Source organism: Aulonocara stuartgranti (assembly GCF_965226115.1).
Source record: "Aulonocara stuartgranti genome assembly, chromosome: 13".
NCBI lineage: Eukaryota > Metazoa > Chordata > Actinopteri > Cichliformes > Cichlidae > Aulonocara > Aulonocara stuartgranti.
The window spans coordinates 12,097,802-12,114,744 of record NC_138949.1 but is presented as its reverse complement, the minus strand read 5'-3'; the positions used below and the strand labels follow the sequence as shown (position 1 = coordinate 12,114,744).

The 16,943-nt window shown below is 37.0% G+C and overlaps 1 protein-coding gene across 1 annotated transcript; it reads left to right on the top strand.

Annotated features, from left to right (window-relative positions):
• Positions 1-102: 102 nt before the first annotated feature.
• LOC309720049 (interferon-induced, double-stranded RNA-activated protein kinase-like) lies at positions 103-10,247 on the top strand. Its single transcript, XM_082556598.1, has 15 exons — positions 103-437; positions 1,004-1,133; positions 1,218-1,357; positions 1,441-1,564; positions 1,668-1,741; positions 1,824-1,973; positions 2,083-2,206; positions 2,425-2,483; positions 7,259-7,378; positions 7,472-7,606; positions 7,712-7,916; positions 8,234-8,362; positions 8,678-8,779; positions 8,983-9,045; positions 9,271-10,247. Exons 1-15 carry the CDS (start codon positions 328-330, stop codon positions 9,406-9,408), a joined length of 1,803 nt encoding a protein of 600 aa, XP_082412724.1. The 5' UTR covers positions 103-327; the 3' UTR covers positions 9,409-10,247.
• The last annotated feature ends 6,696 nt before the right edge of the window (positions 10,248-16,943 follow it).

The following is a 16,943-nucleotide window of genomic DNA, read 5'->3' as shown; positions in this document are numbered from 1 at the left end:
GAAGAAAGAAACGAGCTTGGAGAGGGTCCTTTAAAAAAAATGCAGAGGCTTTCTCTGCACACCGCAGGACAGCTGAATGTGCTGCGCATTTCCGTACACAGAACGTCGCTAATGTGCGACAAGTTGGAGTTGGTTTCGACTGCTCTGTTACCACGTAGGGGAGGACGAAGAAACCGAAACTTACTGATGCCTAAAGTCAGCTGAATCGAAACAAACAATGGACATACTTGACCGCAGTCGGAGAAGGAAGATGGAAGTGGGGACGGGAGCAGTACTGTGAGCTTTGTGTGCTCTCACCGGGATTTTGTTACATTTGCCGAGTCATTAATGATGGCAACTAAAAACTACGTAGCTGAACTAAACGAGTATGCGCAGAGAAATCGCTTGAAGCTGAAGTATGAGTACCTTGGCTCTGACGGCCCAGACCATAATAAAGTGTGAGTACATTTGTAGTACCTGAGAGCTTTGAGCATTATAATATATCGACGATAATAGAAGTATTGGGTGAGATGAGTGTTTGATAGCACGGTAAGTCAAAGCTAATCAGTACAGTTTAAGAAGAGGACTTATGTATCTTATCGGAAAAATGCACAAGTAATGATGGTGACATCAAATACAGACTGGTGTAGTCGTAAGCCTTTATTACCTTGCAGTTATATTTTAAATTAATTTTAATCTGTCTTTCAATTACAGGAAATAATAGCTGTTAGGCCCAAAGGCTCTATAATGGCGCTATGCTTTGCCAAATCTTTATTTCTAACTAGTTGAATAGTCATGTTATTATAAAGAGCCCAGCAAAGCACTGGAAACCCGTTTTAAAACTGCACCTGCTTGTCTGTTGCTGTATATATAGGATGTCTTACTATATATATATTGCATATACACGCAATTTACATCTCAAGTTTCATCATAAAGAAATATTGCCTCCCAGAGGTTAAAAGTGGAAGGAGAAAATTCAAGTTATTTCTTGCAACCTAACCCTAACAGGTCATTTCCTCTACAGATTTAGCCAGAAGGCGATCATAGATGGTAAAGACTACCCCAAAGGTGTGGGGAAGACCAAAAAAGATGCAAAGCTTAAAGCAGCTGAAAATGCTCTGAGGTGCCTGCTGGATGGTAAATGTCAGGACTTGGTAAGTTTATTTAACTTTAGCATGTTGGAGAAAAATAAGTGGTGCATGTGCCCATGGTGTTTGTTTGTTTTTTAACCTTAACAGACAGAAAATGCAGCAGAAGCTTCTACACCAGCTGAGACAGATATCAACTTCATATGCTGGCTCAATGAATATGGCCAGAGAAACAGGTTGACTATAAAGCCTATGGAGACAACAAGGCCTGGACCAAATAATGCTATCCCGTAAGCCTCCTGACTGTTTCTCAATTATAGCTATTCTGTGCTCATGTAAAATAGATTAAATAAATGTTATTTTATGGCATTAGGTGGTGTAGCTTCATGGTTGGTGATAAGGAGTACCCAGCAGTCTCTGGGAAAACGGCAAGAGAAGCTAAGGAGGAAGCAGCCAAGCTCGTATATGACATAATAAATGGCAACAAAACTACAGATGTAAGTTATAGTTCAGTCCATGCCATTCTAGCTTGATCATAATCCTAAAACATAAACATTTTAATATAACCACATTAAAATTGTACTTTTTATATTTTTCAAGACTGCAGATGAGAATCACAGCGATGGATCAGGTCAACAAAGTGAGGACTTGAGTGAGAATGTTTTTGATCTGTGGTGAGTAATTAACAATGGTGATGTATTGTTTAATCGTGGCATCTGCATCATAGTAAAGTTTCTTACTGCTTGTTGTTTACAGTACTACAACAAAAAACCTGACCGTGAACTCTAAAGACCCCAGCTTAGTGGAGACAAATTACATAGGACTTATCAATGACTACTGTCAGCGAGAAAACTGCTCCTATACATTTGTTGATGAGAAAATATGTGGCACACCTGATAAACGTCAGTGAGTATGCCCGACGTACTGGACTCTGAATACACACTGCAGACACTGGATGCTCATGACTGATGTTCAGCAAACTGTTAATGTACTGTTCAACTTCTTTGCATCTCAGATTTTTCTACAAATTACGGATTAACAACAAGCAATATCCTGTGGGGAAGGGGAAGAGTATCAAAGAAGCCAAACAAAGTGCAGCGCGACAGGCCTGGTTTGTTCTTCAGGAGCAGTCAAGCAAGGTGCTTATATTTTTATCTTTACTTTGTCTCATCAGATATAGTTGATTAAAGGTTCCAACAGACAATCTGTTCTTTACAAGTAATTAAAAGGACCAGCTTGGAGGGATAAACTTACTGATATTACTAGATGTGGTTGTATGCCCTAGTTCTTAAAGAGTATACAGCTGATCAGAGCAAATTTTATCCTTTTAATCGATGTATGCTTTTTATTCTTTAAGGAGGATGCCAAAGACAAGAACGTGGGAAATGGCCAGAATGAGATGCCAACTGTATCACGGTATTTTAAATAAGGAAAAAGAAATAGTACTAAGAAACTGCTATTCTGATTTAACTCATGTTTTTGTTGTATTATGTCCTGAGAGAAAGGTTTAAATCCATCCATCCATCGGCTTCCGCATATCCTTTTCAGGGTCGCGGGGGGCGCTGGAGCCTATCCCAGCTGTAATAGGGCAAGAGGCAGGGTACACCCTGGACAGGTCGCCAGTCTGTCGCAGGGCCAACACACAGGGACAGACAACCATTCGCACTCACATTCATTCGCACATTCACACCTAGTGACAATTTGGATTATCCAATTAACCTATCCCCACAAGCTGGTTTAGACTATGGTCTTAAATCTCCCTCGCTGCTCCATGATAGACAGAATCAAGCATTCTGAGCATTCTATATACTGTAAATCAAATCCCCATAATCAAGTACAAACATAAAGGTGAAAACAACAAGTCTATTTCTTGCCTCAAAAGATTAATAGGACTTTCAGATACTTACTCAGTCTGTACAGTTCTTGCTGTAGTGATATTATAACCCAGATTGTTTATATATAAAATTAATAACAGTAGCACTTTAACCTTCCATCAGTTCTTTTGTTACATTAAGGGAGGTAGCAAGTGATTTATTCTATCCTTACACACTGATAGTTGCAAGATAAATAACTTTGAAACCATTCAGTTTTTTCTAACAACACTGCACTGACAAGTCTTTACTTTAAAATTTCATAATAAATGGTGTCAAATACCTCATTTAGATCAATAAAAATAGCTTCACAATGTTGCCTGTTATGTACCAAAAAAGAAAAGTTTCAAATTATCTGGACCTCTTGATTTCCTAGAACCTAAATCTTTGAGGGTTTTGTGGACATCAGATGCTCGTTAAAGGAACCAAACATGTCAGCCTTGCCAGAAATGTGATTTTAGTCTTTGTCTATATGTGGGTGAGGTCTAGACCAGTCCTTCAAATTTTAAAAGGGTTATTGATATTATTTTAAATCTCCATTAGACAATGATCTGCTTTGGCTTTTATTTTGTTTTTCAAGTTAACAGATCATGCAGGGAAATTAATTAAATTCAAGTCAGTGCCGTTTAAAAAAATCCAGTTGATTTTTTTTCAATGCTTTTGTTTTAAAACCACCAAAACAAAGGAAAAGAAGAAAATGAAAGTCTAATCTTAACTTGAATCCATAACAAAGGCCATTCGAGATAACCACTCATTCAAACCAGTTTGTAACTTGTTTTATTCATACAAAACTTTATGAATCTACAAAGAAAGATACATTTGAAGAAAAGGGAAAAAACATACCAGCAAATAGCTAGTGGCGTTGCTCTCAGTAAGAATCAATATTATGTATATAATTAGTACCTCATCAAAAGAACAAATAGAAGAAGAAAAACAGAGCTCAGCTGATACCTGTAAATCTTAGCCTAATCACAGATGTTATCAGTATCTGCAGTTTTTCAAAAAACAAATTGGCCAATGAGAGTATCAGTTGGGCTCCAACATATTTGTTGTGAACATCTGCTTAGAAAAACTCTTGCGAGGTTATCAGTACCTCTCCCTGCCTTTTGTCCATTTTAATTTGCAATTCATTGACTGGGGTTCATTTGCAACTCACAGCAAACTTATAATTAAATACACTTTACATAGTGATAAAAAACAAACAAACTAATAAATCATTCCTATGACTGACTATTTATTTTAAGAACTCTTAAACCTAGCTGAAAGGTAAATATAAGGAATAGATTACCATCACAAAGACTGATCAGGAATCAGAATCAGTAATCAGAAGGGTTTTATTGCCAAATGTTGAGCAGGTTTACAACATTAGGAAATTGCTGCGGTTGTCATGGCTCGGCTGTGTGGCAGGCAGGATGAGGACCCAATCGCAAAACTCACAGACTCAGGGGATGAACTCAAAAAGCAGCTTTATTGCTGACAAAAAGATAATAGGAGATACAAAACTAAACTGGGAAAAACTAACATAAAGCTCACCAGGAAACACAGGGGGAATCACACACAGCATGAGGGAGAACGCGACACAGAACTGAGGGAGACGCAGACATAAATACACAGCGGATTAACGAGGGAAGTGGGAGCACACGGGGAGCACAGGTGACACTGATAATCATAACAAGACACGGCAGGAGTGAACGCAACACTAACGGGAGACGGGCAAAGTAAAACAGGAAGTACAGAGGTTCAAACAGGAGGAGAGAGAGCACGGGGAGAACGCAGACATAACGGGCTGGGGAAAACATAGAATAAAACACAAGGAGGGGAGACGAGGGCTCACAGATACATAGAGGGGCACACAGGGAATAAAAGTCACAAGGGGAAAACACACAAGGAACAAAATACAAAAATACATGAAAACTAAGAATACTGGGCCAACATGGCCCAGGACCATGACAGCGGTGCTTCAGTGCAAACATACTGTCATAAATGCTTAAATAGACATGAAAATAAAAATAAGAATTAAAAGAATTAAAAGCACATGACAGTGCAGTGTCATGTGTTTGTGGTGCGAACAGTCATACGGTTATTGTTCATGTGTCCAACAGCAGAGGGGAAGAAACTGTTCTTATGGCGAGAGGTTCTGGTGCGAATGGACCGGAGCCTCCTGCCTGAGGGCAGCAGGTCAAACAGACTGTGTCCAGGGTGAGAAGGGTCAGCTGAGATCCGAGCTGCACGCCCCAGTGTCCTGGAGGTGTACAGGTCCTGCAGAGATGGGAGTCTGCAGCCAATCACCTTCTCAGCAGAGCGCACAACACGCTGCAGTCTCTGTTTGTCCCTGATAGTGGCTCCAGCGTACCACACGGATGATACAGAGCAACCTAAAGCTGGCTGGCTAAAAGTGCTTTGCTCTCAGAATGACTTGTAGTAGTGAGTAGTTGAAAGGTTGATGTGCACTGGATCACAGTTTAAGGCATATATTTCTATTTGTGATGAGGACTAAGGACAAAGCACTTCTTTTCCACAGTAAAACTGTCTCATGAAAAAGAAAAGGAAAAGACAGAGTTTTTCTAACCCCATCTTTGCACTAAATCATTCACTGAAAAGCTTTTATAATGCTATGATCATAATATAACTTGGATTAAAATAATTCAATTGATGAAAGATTTTAAAGATTTTTCTGGACACTTTCAACAATTTTAAAGAAATTTAGAGAGTTGCAGTCAGTTCCAGTTGAAGTCCCTCATGAGAAATATTTCCTGAAGACTGAATTTAGATTAGCACTTCATTAAAGAGGTTAGCACACCGTTGACAGCTGAGGGTGTTTTATACTAATCAACAACTAATGTAGATTTTTTTAAACTATCAAAACCTGAAATTGCTTACTCAGAGAGAGGCAAAATTTACATAGAATTTGTGTTTGACAAATATCGCAATCTCTATTGATAACACTATTGGTAATGCATTGGTTTAACAAGGTTTCAGGTTAAACATTAACATTAGCATCAGTAGAATGTGTCCACACATGAAGCAAACTTATTTGGAACATAAGCTATGTACATTCAAGTGAGGCCTTATCTAGATTTAAAATCCAGAGGAGTGTTAAACCTTTCACTAAAATTGGGGCCAGTATTTGGTTTAACATTCCCAGAAATAACAAGTAACAGAGCAGTTGAGCACCTCTGCTTAAAAGATTTTCTAGGACATTATTTTTTATTATTTAAATCTATGATAAAATCATGGCATCTGTGTGAAAGAAAAGTAAAATTCTCCTGAAGGACCATGACACAAATCATACAGGTCAAGTCTACAGAGGAGAATAGTATGGGGATAGGTAATAGAATAGACCTTTATTATCCCACGGATGATAAATTTGGGTGTTACACAGCTTTTATAGCAGGGGGAAATATAAAATATAAAAGGAAGACACAAAGTGGTCCTATATACATAATCAACTGAAGATCGTATATAATGTACAGAAATATATATAGAAAAAATTGTACGGAGATATGTATAAAATGTGCAATGAACAAACAAACTGATGAGTAAGATAATCAAAAGGATGTTAAACTGTGTTATAGAGTCTGACAGCTGCTGGTAAGAATGACCTGCGGTAGCACTCATTCCTACACTGTGGGTGTAAAAGTCTACTGCTGAATGACTCAATGGTCTGAGTCCCATTAGCTGTACATGATCCATTTCATACGGTATTACAATTTAAGAGCACTGAAAAGGAGTCTCAGCCTTTGTGATGGCGTTAACTACAGATCCACAAAAGTAGCAAACGCAGGTCGGAAAGGAGCAATATCATTTATGTATTCTTTCGTGTTGGGTTTTGGGCCCGTTAGGCATTTTGCCAGTCCAATTCCAGAAGGTGAGGAGGCATCATGGCCAAAAAGTCACTGTTGCACAGACCCCTGTGGTCATTTATGCAAGTCTACCTTTTTTGTATGAGAAAGGAGGATTTATCCTTCCTTTAGAAGGAAACATCCGAATTGGAAACAGTTGTTTCTTATGGAGCTACAGCTTGACATAGCTTGAGGTCAACTTGGAGAACTTTTTAGCTTCAGCAGCAATCTAATGACCACAGTCTAATTATCAGTTCAATGCAGGATTTTTAATTATTAGTCAAGGGTAAGTGTCAAGTAACCGTGCCGTGTAGAAAAACCTGCCAAAATCACTGGTAGTTTTCAGAAACATCGAAATCAGTCAGCACACACACAGACATGCTGCCATCTAGGATTTTGATTTCTGAAGTTTATAAGAGCTTTCTGTATTTGATCATTACGTTACATTGTTGCATAAATGTGTTGTTGCTGTCCACAGGTTTACTTTAGAATTTGAACCCTTGGAGCATCTTGGTAAGGGGGCCTTTGGTTCTGTTTACAAAGTAAGACATAAACAGTTGAAGATAGAATATGCTGTGAAGGTCGGCTGCTATAAAGAGTTAAGTATGCCACAGTAGGATTCCAGCATTCAGTGTTATATGTACAGTACTTGTGCACTTTCTGTACTGACACTTTTCTTATTGTGTTTCAGAAAATCTCTTCGAGAGGTGAGAACATTATCAGACCTCTTCCACCGTAACATTGTTAGATATTACACGTTCTGGATGCAGGATACTGGATACGAGTGGGACCTTAGAGACAGTTATGACAGTTACGCCTCTTCACAGTGAGTCCTGTGGACCTACTTTTATATATTAACTTTTTGTTAAAAGGTTAAAGTTAAATATTTACATCACTTTTTCCTTTTCTTTTCTTTTTTTTACATTTTTAGCACTGCAGATAACCCCGAGACAAAGTTCCTGTATATTCAGATGGAGTTATGTGCCAAAAACACACTGAGAGACTGGATTGATGAGAAGAATAAAGAGAGTGAACAAGACTCCAAGCGAAGAGAAGAAAGTCTGAGAATTGCTCAAGAAATAGTTTGTGGAGTCGAGTATATTCACTCCAAGAACCACATCCACAGAGACCTTAAGGTGAGACAATGCAGCGAATTTCAAGACAAAATAAAATTGTTCTGCTGAAATTAGAAGGTACTTCAAGTGTGTGACCCCTTAATGTGTCCTCTGGTTTACTATGACAAGGGTCTTTAGGCGCCCTGAGACACATAACAGACTTTTGTTGACTATTTTTAAATCTGCTTTTAGGGCATTCATGAAACTATCAAACAATAGATTGTGCAACATCATTGCTAATTTTTTGGTCCCTAGAAATGATCAAATAAATAAACATAAATATACCTCTTTGATAATTTTGCTCAAACATACCTCATGTTCTTCTTTTGAATGCAAAGCCTGCAAACATCATGTTTGGAGTGGAAGGAGAAGTGAAGATTGGGGACTTTGGTCTGGTCACCAGTGATGATGATGATGAAGAGAGAACAGTGTGCAAAGGAACTCCTTCTTACATGGCTCCTGAACAAGTGAGATGGTCTATACTGACGATAATGTTTACTTCTTGTGTTTCATTGGTTAACAAATAGGATTTTATAATTGGCCTAAGTACTACATGTGAGCCTTTCACACTTAAAGCTCAGTCTCACCTCTCTTTAGTGGTGAAAGCTGTAAAATCATCAGCTTTTCTTCCCGCAGAATTTTATTTGACCCTCAAATTTAAGCAATTAAACTGAAAGATGAAAAGATTTGTTGAATTCAAGCATAACTGTAACATTTAGCACAGTGATTGAGAAAAATATGACATCAGATACATTTGTCCTTTGTCTGTTTGTCTATCACAGAAGACTGAGAGGAAGTACGACAGAAAAGTGGACATGTTTGCTTTGGGGCTGATATTCTTTGAACTCCTTTGGAAACTTTCTACTGGCTATGAAAGAGCAAAGGTGAGATTCACCGCAGTCATGTTAACCATTGTGCATATGCATGGAGTTATTATATACCAATAACTAGGTACCTGTAGGTTGTTTCTTCTGGCACAGCTTTTTTGTGTGTTTTAAATATTTTCATTCTTCAAACAAGTGTAATTGGAACAATTGTTGTATAAACTAAGGTCCTCTTTCTTCTTTAATCACTTCATTAACATCAGATTTGGCCTGGCGTCAGAAGGCAGAGGTTCCCTGAAGAGTTTTCAGTGACTTTTACCAAAGAGGTAAATTACCATATTCAGACTATGCTTACATTTTGACAGGATGGTCATCAGCAGAGTAGTGATAAAACTTACATTAAGTGGTTTACTCAGTTATAAAAGGTCCTCTTTGATTGCTGAGTTGTCTGGACACAACATATGCATTTTTTAAATATATTTATTATTTATCAGAGGTTTCACTGCACAAGACATTACACATACACTGTGTTTTTTCTTGTTTTTAAACAGAAGCAAATTATTAACTCATTGCTGTCTGAGAAACCAGAAGACCGACCTGATGCCAGCGCCGTGAAGGCAGAGCTTGAAGAGTGGACTCAGATATTCAGCACACAAAAAGCATCTCGCCAGGAAAATCAAACTGTCTGATAGTCACAAGAGAAAAGTTTCAAAAGTCACAGAAGCCTTTACAAATCTGTCTTGTTGCATCTGCTTAATGAAATGATTTGATGTACCGTGTAATATTATGTTGGGTAACTGTTAACGTGCAAAGTTAATATATGGAAGAGGTCACATCATGATTCCCGGCTATTTCAGGGAAGTTTGTATTGGATTTGGAAATGAAATGTGAAATCATGATTTTAAAATCTAACTATTCAAATCAGTTTCCCGGTGTAGGTCGTCACTTTGTAACTGTTGTTAACCTGCTGCTGTCCTGAGGAGGAGGAACTGTGATGCTACGTGTACTTCTGATGGATTCATGTTGAATGTCAGAGATAAAAAAGCACACTCCATGTGGCTCAATTTTAGAAACTTTCCTAAATGTTTTCACTCATTTTTAACCCATGAAATACAGTTTAACATTTTTTTTCTTCCATTTTTTTCTTTTGTTCATTTTAATCTGATTGATTGCAATATCAGTCAGCTACGTGTGACTTGGAACAGCAGGAGAAAGGTCATTAATTCTGTACTAGAGGGTTGAAATAATGAAAAGGTGTATAAGAAACTGAACTAGTAAATGTACTCTCATTTAACTCTGATTGTTCTTGCAGAAGCACTTGGTATATAATAATTACCAAAGATTTTCATTTTTGGTATTTAAATAATGAGCAGAGTGGCAGCAAGAATCAACACAATCAACTCACCATTGCAGTGTTATTTTAATTCAGTCACACTGGAGGGTTTCCGACTATGAAGAGCTTGTTTAAGGTTGTACCACAGCATCTCAATCTGATTAAAGTCTGGACTTTGACTGGGACATAACAAAACTTTCCTGTTGTTATTTTATAAGCATTCAGAGGTGGATTTACTGGTGTGTTTTGGATGTGCTTGAGTTTTGAGGCACAAACTAATGGGGGACATTCTCCTTCAGGATTTACTGACAGAGAGCAGAATTCATGGTTCCATCAATAACAGTAAGTCGTCCTGGAGCAGCAGAGCAGCCCCAGACCATCACATGACCACCCAGGGATGGCTCTAAAGAAGGAAATCAAGTGGGGGTGGCAAAAGTAAAGCCATTTTTTAAACACATGTGCAAGTGGTTACATATGGTTAAAATGATTCAAATGTAGTAAGTATACACGTTTTTCATATAAATATTGTCTATAACCTAATTATTTTCTGTAGCCCACATAATTAAACATTTTAGTTACATAAAACATGCGAATTTTGATTTTATGTACTGTAGCCTGTATAATAAATAAGTATGTAGCCCAATAAGTATCCAATCCAGGAAGCTACACAACATGGGTGGTTCATTTATAAACACGAGTCTAACTTAAGTTTCACACTTTTTTTGTTAGCAAAAATCTAATTGTTACATGCTTAAATTTACACAAAATGTCAGGAATCTGCACTGGCATGAACAAAAATGTAAACCTAATTTTTCATGATTTGTTCACCCTCTGAGGTCCAAAACATAAATGGCCATTTTGGACTCCTTTTGATTTTACATTTGTATTACACCTTCAAATTGCTTTATTTATTTATTTTTTCCTCACCTTGCTTTGTGTTATTCTTTTCAGCACAACCTCACAAGTCTGAATTTTTCTTTTTGCTATGTCAGCTTAAATCAGTCATGTAATTTGGAGGTACAGCACACAGAGGGTTAATAAAACCTTGATTCTATTTCTGGAGTTTAACAACAAACATTTTTCCACCAACACAAAAGGGGTGTTTTTGTTTTGTTTTTTAATTTTTTGGTCATAAGCAGGGAGTGCTTGCTACCGCTGTCCTTAGTAAACGTGACGAAAGTATTCAGAAAAAAACACCATGTATATATATTTTATCATGACTCAATTTAAAAACTGGTATATGTCACCTTGTTGCTTTGTCATCTTGAATTGGTCATGTGATTGGCTTACCACGACTACTTTATTCTTCCTCAGTCAAACAGCAGTCAACAGAGATGGAGGATAGCGGATATATTGTACAACAGATGTTAAAGATCGAATTGACAGGCAGGAGGAAAACAGGAAGACCATAGAGAAGATTCATGGATGTAGTGAGGGGCGACATGCAGAGGGTTGGTGTGATAGAAGAAGATGTTTCTGACAGGGGGAGATGGAGTCAGCTGATCTACTGTAGTCACCCCTAAAGGGCAACCAAAAGAAAAAAAACATTTATGCAATCGAGATTCAGTTTTTCACACAACTAGATATATTGCTTCCCAAAGGCTGAAACTTGCAGAAGAACACCTTTGGGACATTATGTTTCAGTTGATCTGTTACCACCAGGTTGCGCCTCAAACTGTCCAGGAGCTCAGAGATCTGGTGACCTAGTCCACCTGTGAAAGCAGAACCCAGAGGACACCAGCCGTTGTATCATTACGAGCATGATGTTGTTCTTGCATAAAAGCATGTGGGGGCCATACAAACTACTGAGTTCCATTTTGAGTCGCTGCAGTGAAACTTCGTGAGTTCACTGGCGTGCTGCATTGTTTGTTTTTTTCACTTAAATTTTCTGCATATCTATGAATTCAGCTCTCTGTAGGTTGATAATTATTTTTTCATCAAATGATGTGGCATCCTCTCGTTCTTAACACCTTGCCCAGCCCACATCAGTATAAATATGCAGCATGTTTTTTTCCTTTGAGACCTGATGTGTTTTCAAATTGTTCCTATACTTTATTTGAGCAGTATATAACAAAAACTCATGTCTTTACCTTCATTCCATTTCTAGAGTGTAACAAGGAACCACCTGTGTGAAATCTGAAATGCCCATGGTGTTATTCAAAATGTGCTCTGGCCAGTGTTGGGGAAGTTACTTTGAAAAAGTAATTACTTATAGTTACTAGTTACTTCTTCAAAAAAGTAACTGAGTTAGTAACTGAATTGCAAGATTCTAAAATTAATTAATTACTGGGAAAAATAAGTATTGCGTTACTTTAAAAAACGTTTAACCCTCTTTGGTCCAGGATATAATTGGCCATTTTTAACTACTTTTGATTTTCCCTCCACATTTTACCTTTAAAAACTATTTACTTTGCCTTGTTTGGTATCATCCTTTCAGCACAAACTAACATGTCTGAGTTTACAGTTATGTTTTCATTTTGACATACTGTAGTAACACAATAGATCTAAAATCAGACAAAAACATAAAATCAGAGTAGAAAAAGTTATATTTTTTACTGTAACAACCACAAACATGTTTAATGAATCATATTTCATAACTTTAAATGCAAATATAAACAGTTTTAAAATCTTATACACAAAGTTTGCAAAAAACAAAGTTATTTGCACCCATTTTATCTTTTACCTTGTTTTTATAACCATTTCAAGCTATTTGCATAACAATCAGGTGTCCTGCATTAAATAAGATAACACACAAATTATTTGTGCCACTCCAAAAATTTCTGTTCACTATAAAGAGAACATCACAGCCTGATACCTGCAGGTCTGACAGCAGCAGGTGTATCACTCCTGATCTCTACCTGGAGACAGCAGTCGCCTCATTGTTCTCACACACAATACAAAACTACACAAAAGACAACACATTAACTACACACTCCAAACACGCTAAACGTAACAAATCTCTCACATCTCAAAACTCACACTCTCTCTTTTTTCTGCTTTCTTTCTCTCTCTCACTCCTAAAATTTCCCCCTCTTCCTAAACAACCAAATGTCATGTTGCCATATCATTTGTCATAGGTGGACATTGTACATTTTTCCACCAACACAAAAGGGCTGTTTTGGGGTTTTGTTTGTTTTTTAATTTTTTGCTCATAAGCAGGGAGTGCTTGCTAGCGCTGTCCTTAGACAGTAAAAGTATTCAGAAAAAAAACACACGTATATATTGTTTATCATGACTCTGGTTTTACGTGGCCTATCAACACTATTTAAAAACTGGTATATATCACCTTGTCGCTTTGTCATCTTGAAGTGGTCATGTGATTGGCTTACTGTGGAGATTAGAAAATTATTTTACTGTTACTATTCATAACCATTATCATTACAATGTAGGAGGGCCAGGAGAGGAAGATGTCAACTCCACGGAGCATCAAGTGGTTACCTTTCTACGGTCCAAAGGTGTGGAAGTGGATTATAACAACATTGAGGCTTGCCACCCTCTACCCCGAAAAAATGACAGTAACAAACCAGCCATCATTGTGAGATTTGCAAACAGAAAACAGCACTGTTAAAACAAGGAAGGAAACTGAAAGGATCCGATGTCTTCATGAACGAACATCTGATAAAAAGAAATGCGGACATTGCCAGGAAAGCACGTTACTTGAAGAAACAGGGAAAAATTCAAAATACATGGACCACCAACTGCAAAGTATTCATTAAACTCAATGGAACACCGGAACAAGCCAAAGTGTTGGTCATCAGAAATATGGAAGAGCTGGACAAATACTGAGGTCAACTTACTCTGGAGGTATGAATACACATGTGACGTGACACACAACACAACACATGGCACAGTCCAAAAGAACTTCATCTGCATCCGGCAACAATATCAACATGACTCATTGGAATTCTCTTTATGATAATCTGGAACTGAGAACATTTCGATACACAGACCATAATGTTCTAGACTTAGAAAAGGATATAGACCCGGAAAATAATTTCTTCTACAACATCAGCTGTAACTGCTGCTACTTCACTGATGAACAGTTTAAGCACACCATCAACACGGAAAATAAATTATCAATAATCCATTTTAATAGCAGAAGTCTGTATGCCAACTTCAACAATATAAAGGAATATCTAAATGAGTTGACAAATCCATTTGGAATTATTGCCATTTCTGAAACATGGATCAATGCGGAGAAAGGAATGGACTTTGGACTGGAGGGATATGAAGTGAATTTTGTAAATAGAAGGAACAAGAGTGGAGGGGGAGTAGCTGTGTATGTGGATAAAAACCTAAACTACAAGGTGGTAGAAAGTATGACAACTGTAATTGATAATTTACTAGAATGTATAACAATTGAAATTTATAAGGAAAAAGAAAAAAATGTAATAATTAGCTGTATATATAGAACACCTGGCTCTAGTATTCAAGTATTTAATGACTTCATAGAGGAAATATTCTCTAAAACAAATCAAAAAGTTATGTTTATCTGTGGTGATTTTAATATTGACCTGTTGAATCCAAAAAAGCATAAAATGAGCGACGAATTCCTAAACACTATGTACAGTTTGAGTTTACATCCTAAAATAACCAGGCCTAGCAGAATTACACCACATTGTGCCACCTTACTTGACAATATTTTCACTAACAATATGGAAAACAACATTGTGAGCGGAATATTAATTAATGACATCAGTGATCACCTACCAGTTTTTGCAGTTTATGACACTAATTATAAGAAAAATCAGCATGAAGAACAACTGAGATACAGACGTGTAAGGACAGAAGAAACTATGACTGCATTTAAGAACGATCTATTAAATCAGGACTGGGACAATGTGTACAAAGAAGCTGATATTGATATTGCATATGGCATATTTTTAAATATATATAAAATTGTAGGTTGTGTATCCTTCAGGCGTTAATGGGGTTATTGAAAATGTGTATATGTGCGTATGTGTGTATATACGTAGGTATGGATAGATAGAAACATATATGTGTATATATTAAAAAAAAAAAAAAAAAAAAATTACACATAACATATAATGTAATTACAAGGAGGTATTTCTGTAGTCTATTGATACTAGATAGTGGAAAAGGGGTGGGATTAAATAAGCTTATGCTTCTTCCTGCTCCTTTTTGAACATGGACGTTATTTGGAGTTGTGGTTGCTCGTTTTCCTTTTGTTTGCTTTGTTCGTTTGTCTCTTTTAATTCTATTTTTTTTTTTATACTTTTTCAACATGTTCAAAATAAAGATTCAATCAATCAATCAATCAATTACTATTGCGTTACTTATCATTTATCATTATCATTTCATCAAAGCATTTACTGAAGCTGGTGAAAGCATTTATTGAAGATGTTCTCACAGAAGAGAACATCTGTGATTATGTAGAAAGTGTCACATCACTCATAACTGTCTAGTTCTTTACAGCAGGGTGTTGAGACAACGCCGGTCTCTGCGATTCTTTTGGTCCTGGTAGAGATCACGCTGAGATGTTTCCATGTTTTACACAATCCTTTTATTACCCATTATTCTTACAGATGCATCTGGAGATCAGCACACTGCATTCTTATGCAGTCCTATGCTAAATGCTGATCTAAAGAACTCCACACAACAGTTACAGTTATAACCTCTGGTCTCCTCCCCCCTACAGTAAACACCCCCACAATGGAAATACACTAGTACAGTGGCCAAAGGTGCTGACACCTTGACCCCCATCTCCTTCTATGGTAGTGCCCGTTTACCCTTTGTCTGCTCCTCACCCTCAGTAACTCTTTCTACTGTCCTGAGGGTGGGGGTTAATTGTCCTCCTGCCCTGTACCTCAGTTCTTTGTTCCAATCCCAGGCCTTTTTTTTCCCTATTTTGTATTCTTACACTCATTAACCGCAATATTTTAATGTTGCAAGCAATCACAAACTATATTCTCTTTAACTTTGATGTACATGTTAATTTTATGAATACATTTAAAAGTTGCTTCGTCTGATTTATTTCAATCCGTGTGTTTTGAGGAGAGCATACAAATCTCGACAGGTACAACACCTGTAGGTGCTCATTTTCAGTTTCGTTTGTTATAAAATGTGAAAATCCGCGTAGGCTATGTGAAAACGAAACCTATACATACACAAGCTAGCTGACTCAAAATCACTAATTGTCTGTCCTGAATCAGTCTTATTAGGTAATGTTCAAATAATTGTATCATTCCAGTGTTTTCAGTGTGGGAGAAAGTACTCAGGGCCTTCAAGTTACACACTATGAAAGGCAGCAACAAGTTTAATATTCAGAAACCTAAAGTATGTATCAGCAGCAGAATGGAGCTAAAAATAAATGTTTGTTTCAGTTCTATGAAGCTTTGAGTATTTTGGATTAGTAGCACTGCTGTGCTTGTTGCATCATATTACTGTAATTGTTTATATGCTTTATATATTCTGAGGTAAGTTGATCTATAGTGTTACATCATATTCTATAAGGATGTTATGTGTTTGTATACTTTCTGCCCAGTTTGACCCATTTAGCAGAAGTCAGCCTGTTTAAGGCTCTGATATCTATTCTTTATGACTTAAAGCAGTTATGACATGGTGTGATTTTCTCACCCAATAAAGGAATATTCAATATTTTCTCTTCATTTTATCAGACACAGTTATCACAGCTTGTACATTTTATTTTTACACATATATGTAAGCATTGAGCCAAATGTAATAATGCCAACAAATTAAACGAACAATATTTGTCTGTTATATATGATACATCTATATATACACTGTCAAAAATATTTGTCTTTGAGTGAAGATTTAAGGTGATAGGAAATATAAATAAATGCAATTTGAATCTTTACTGAAGCTCAGTATTTGACACAGAGTTCAAGTTCACTGCTGTAATAACTAATA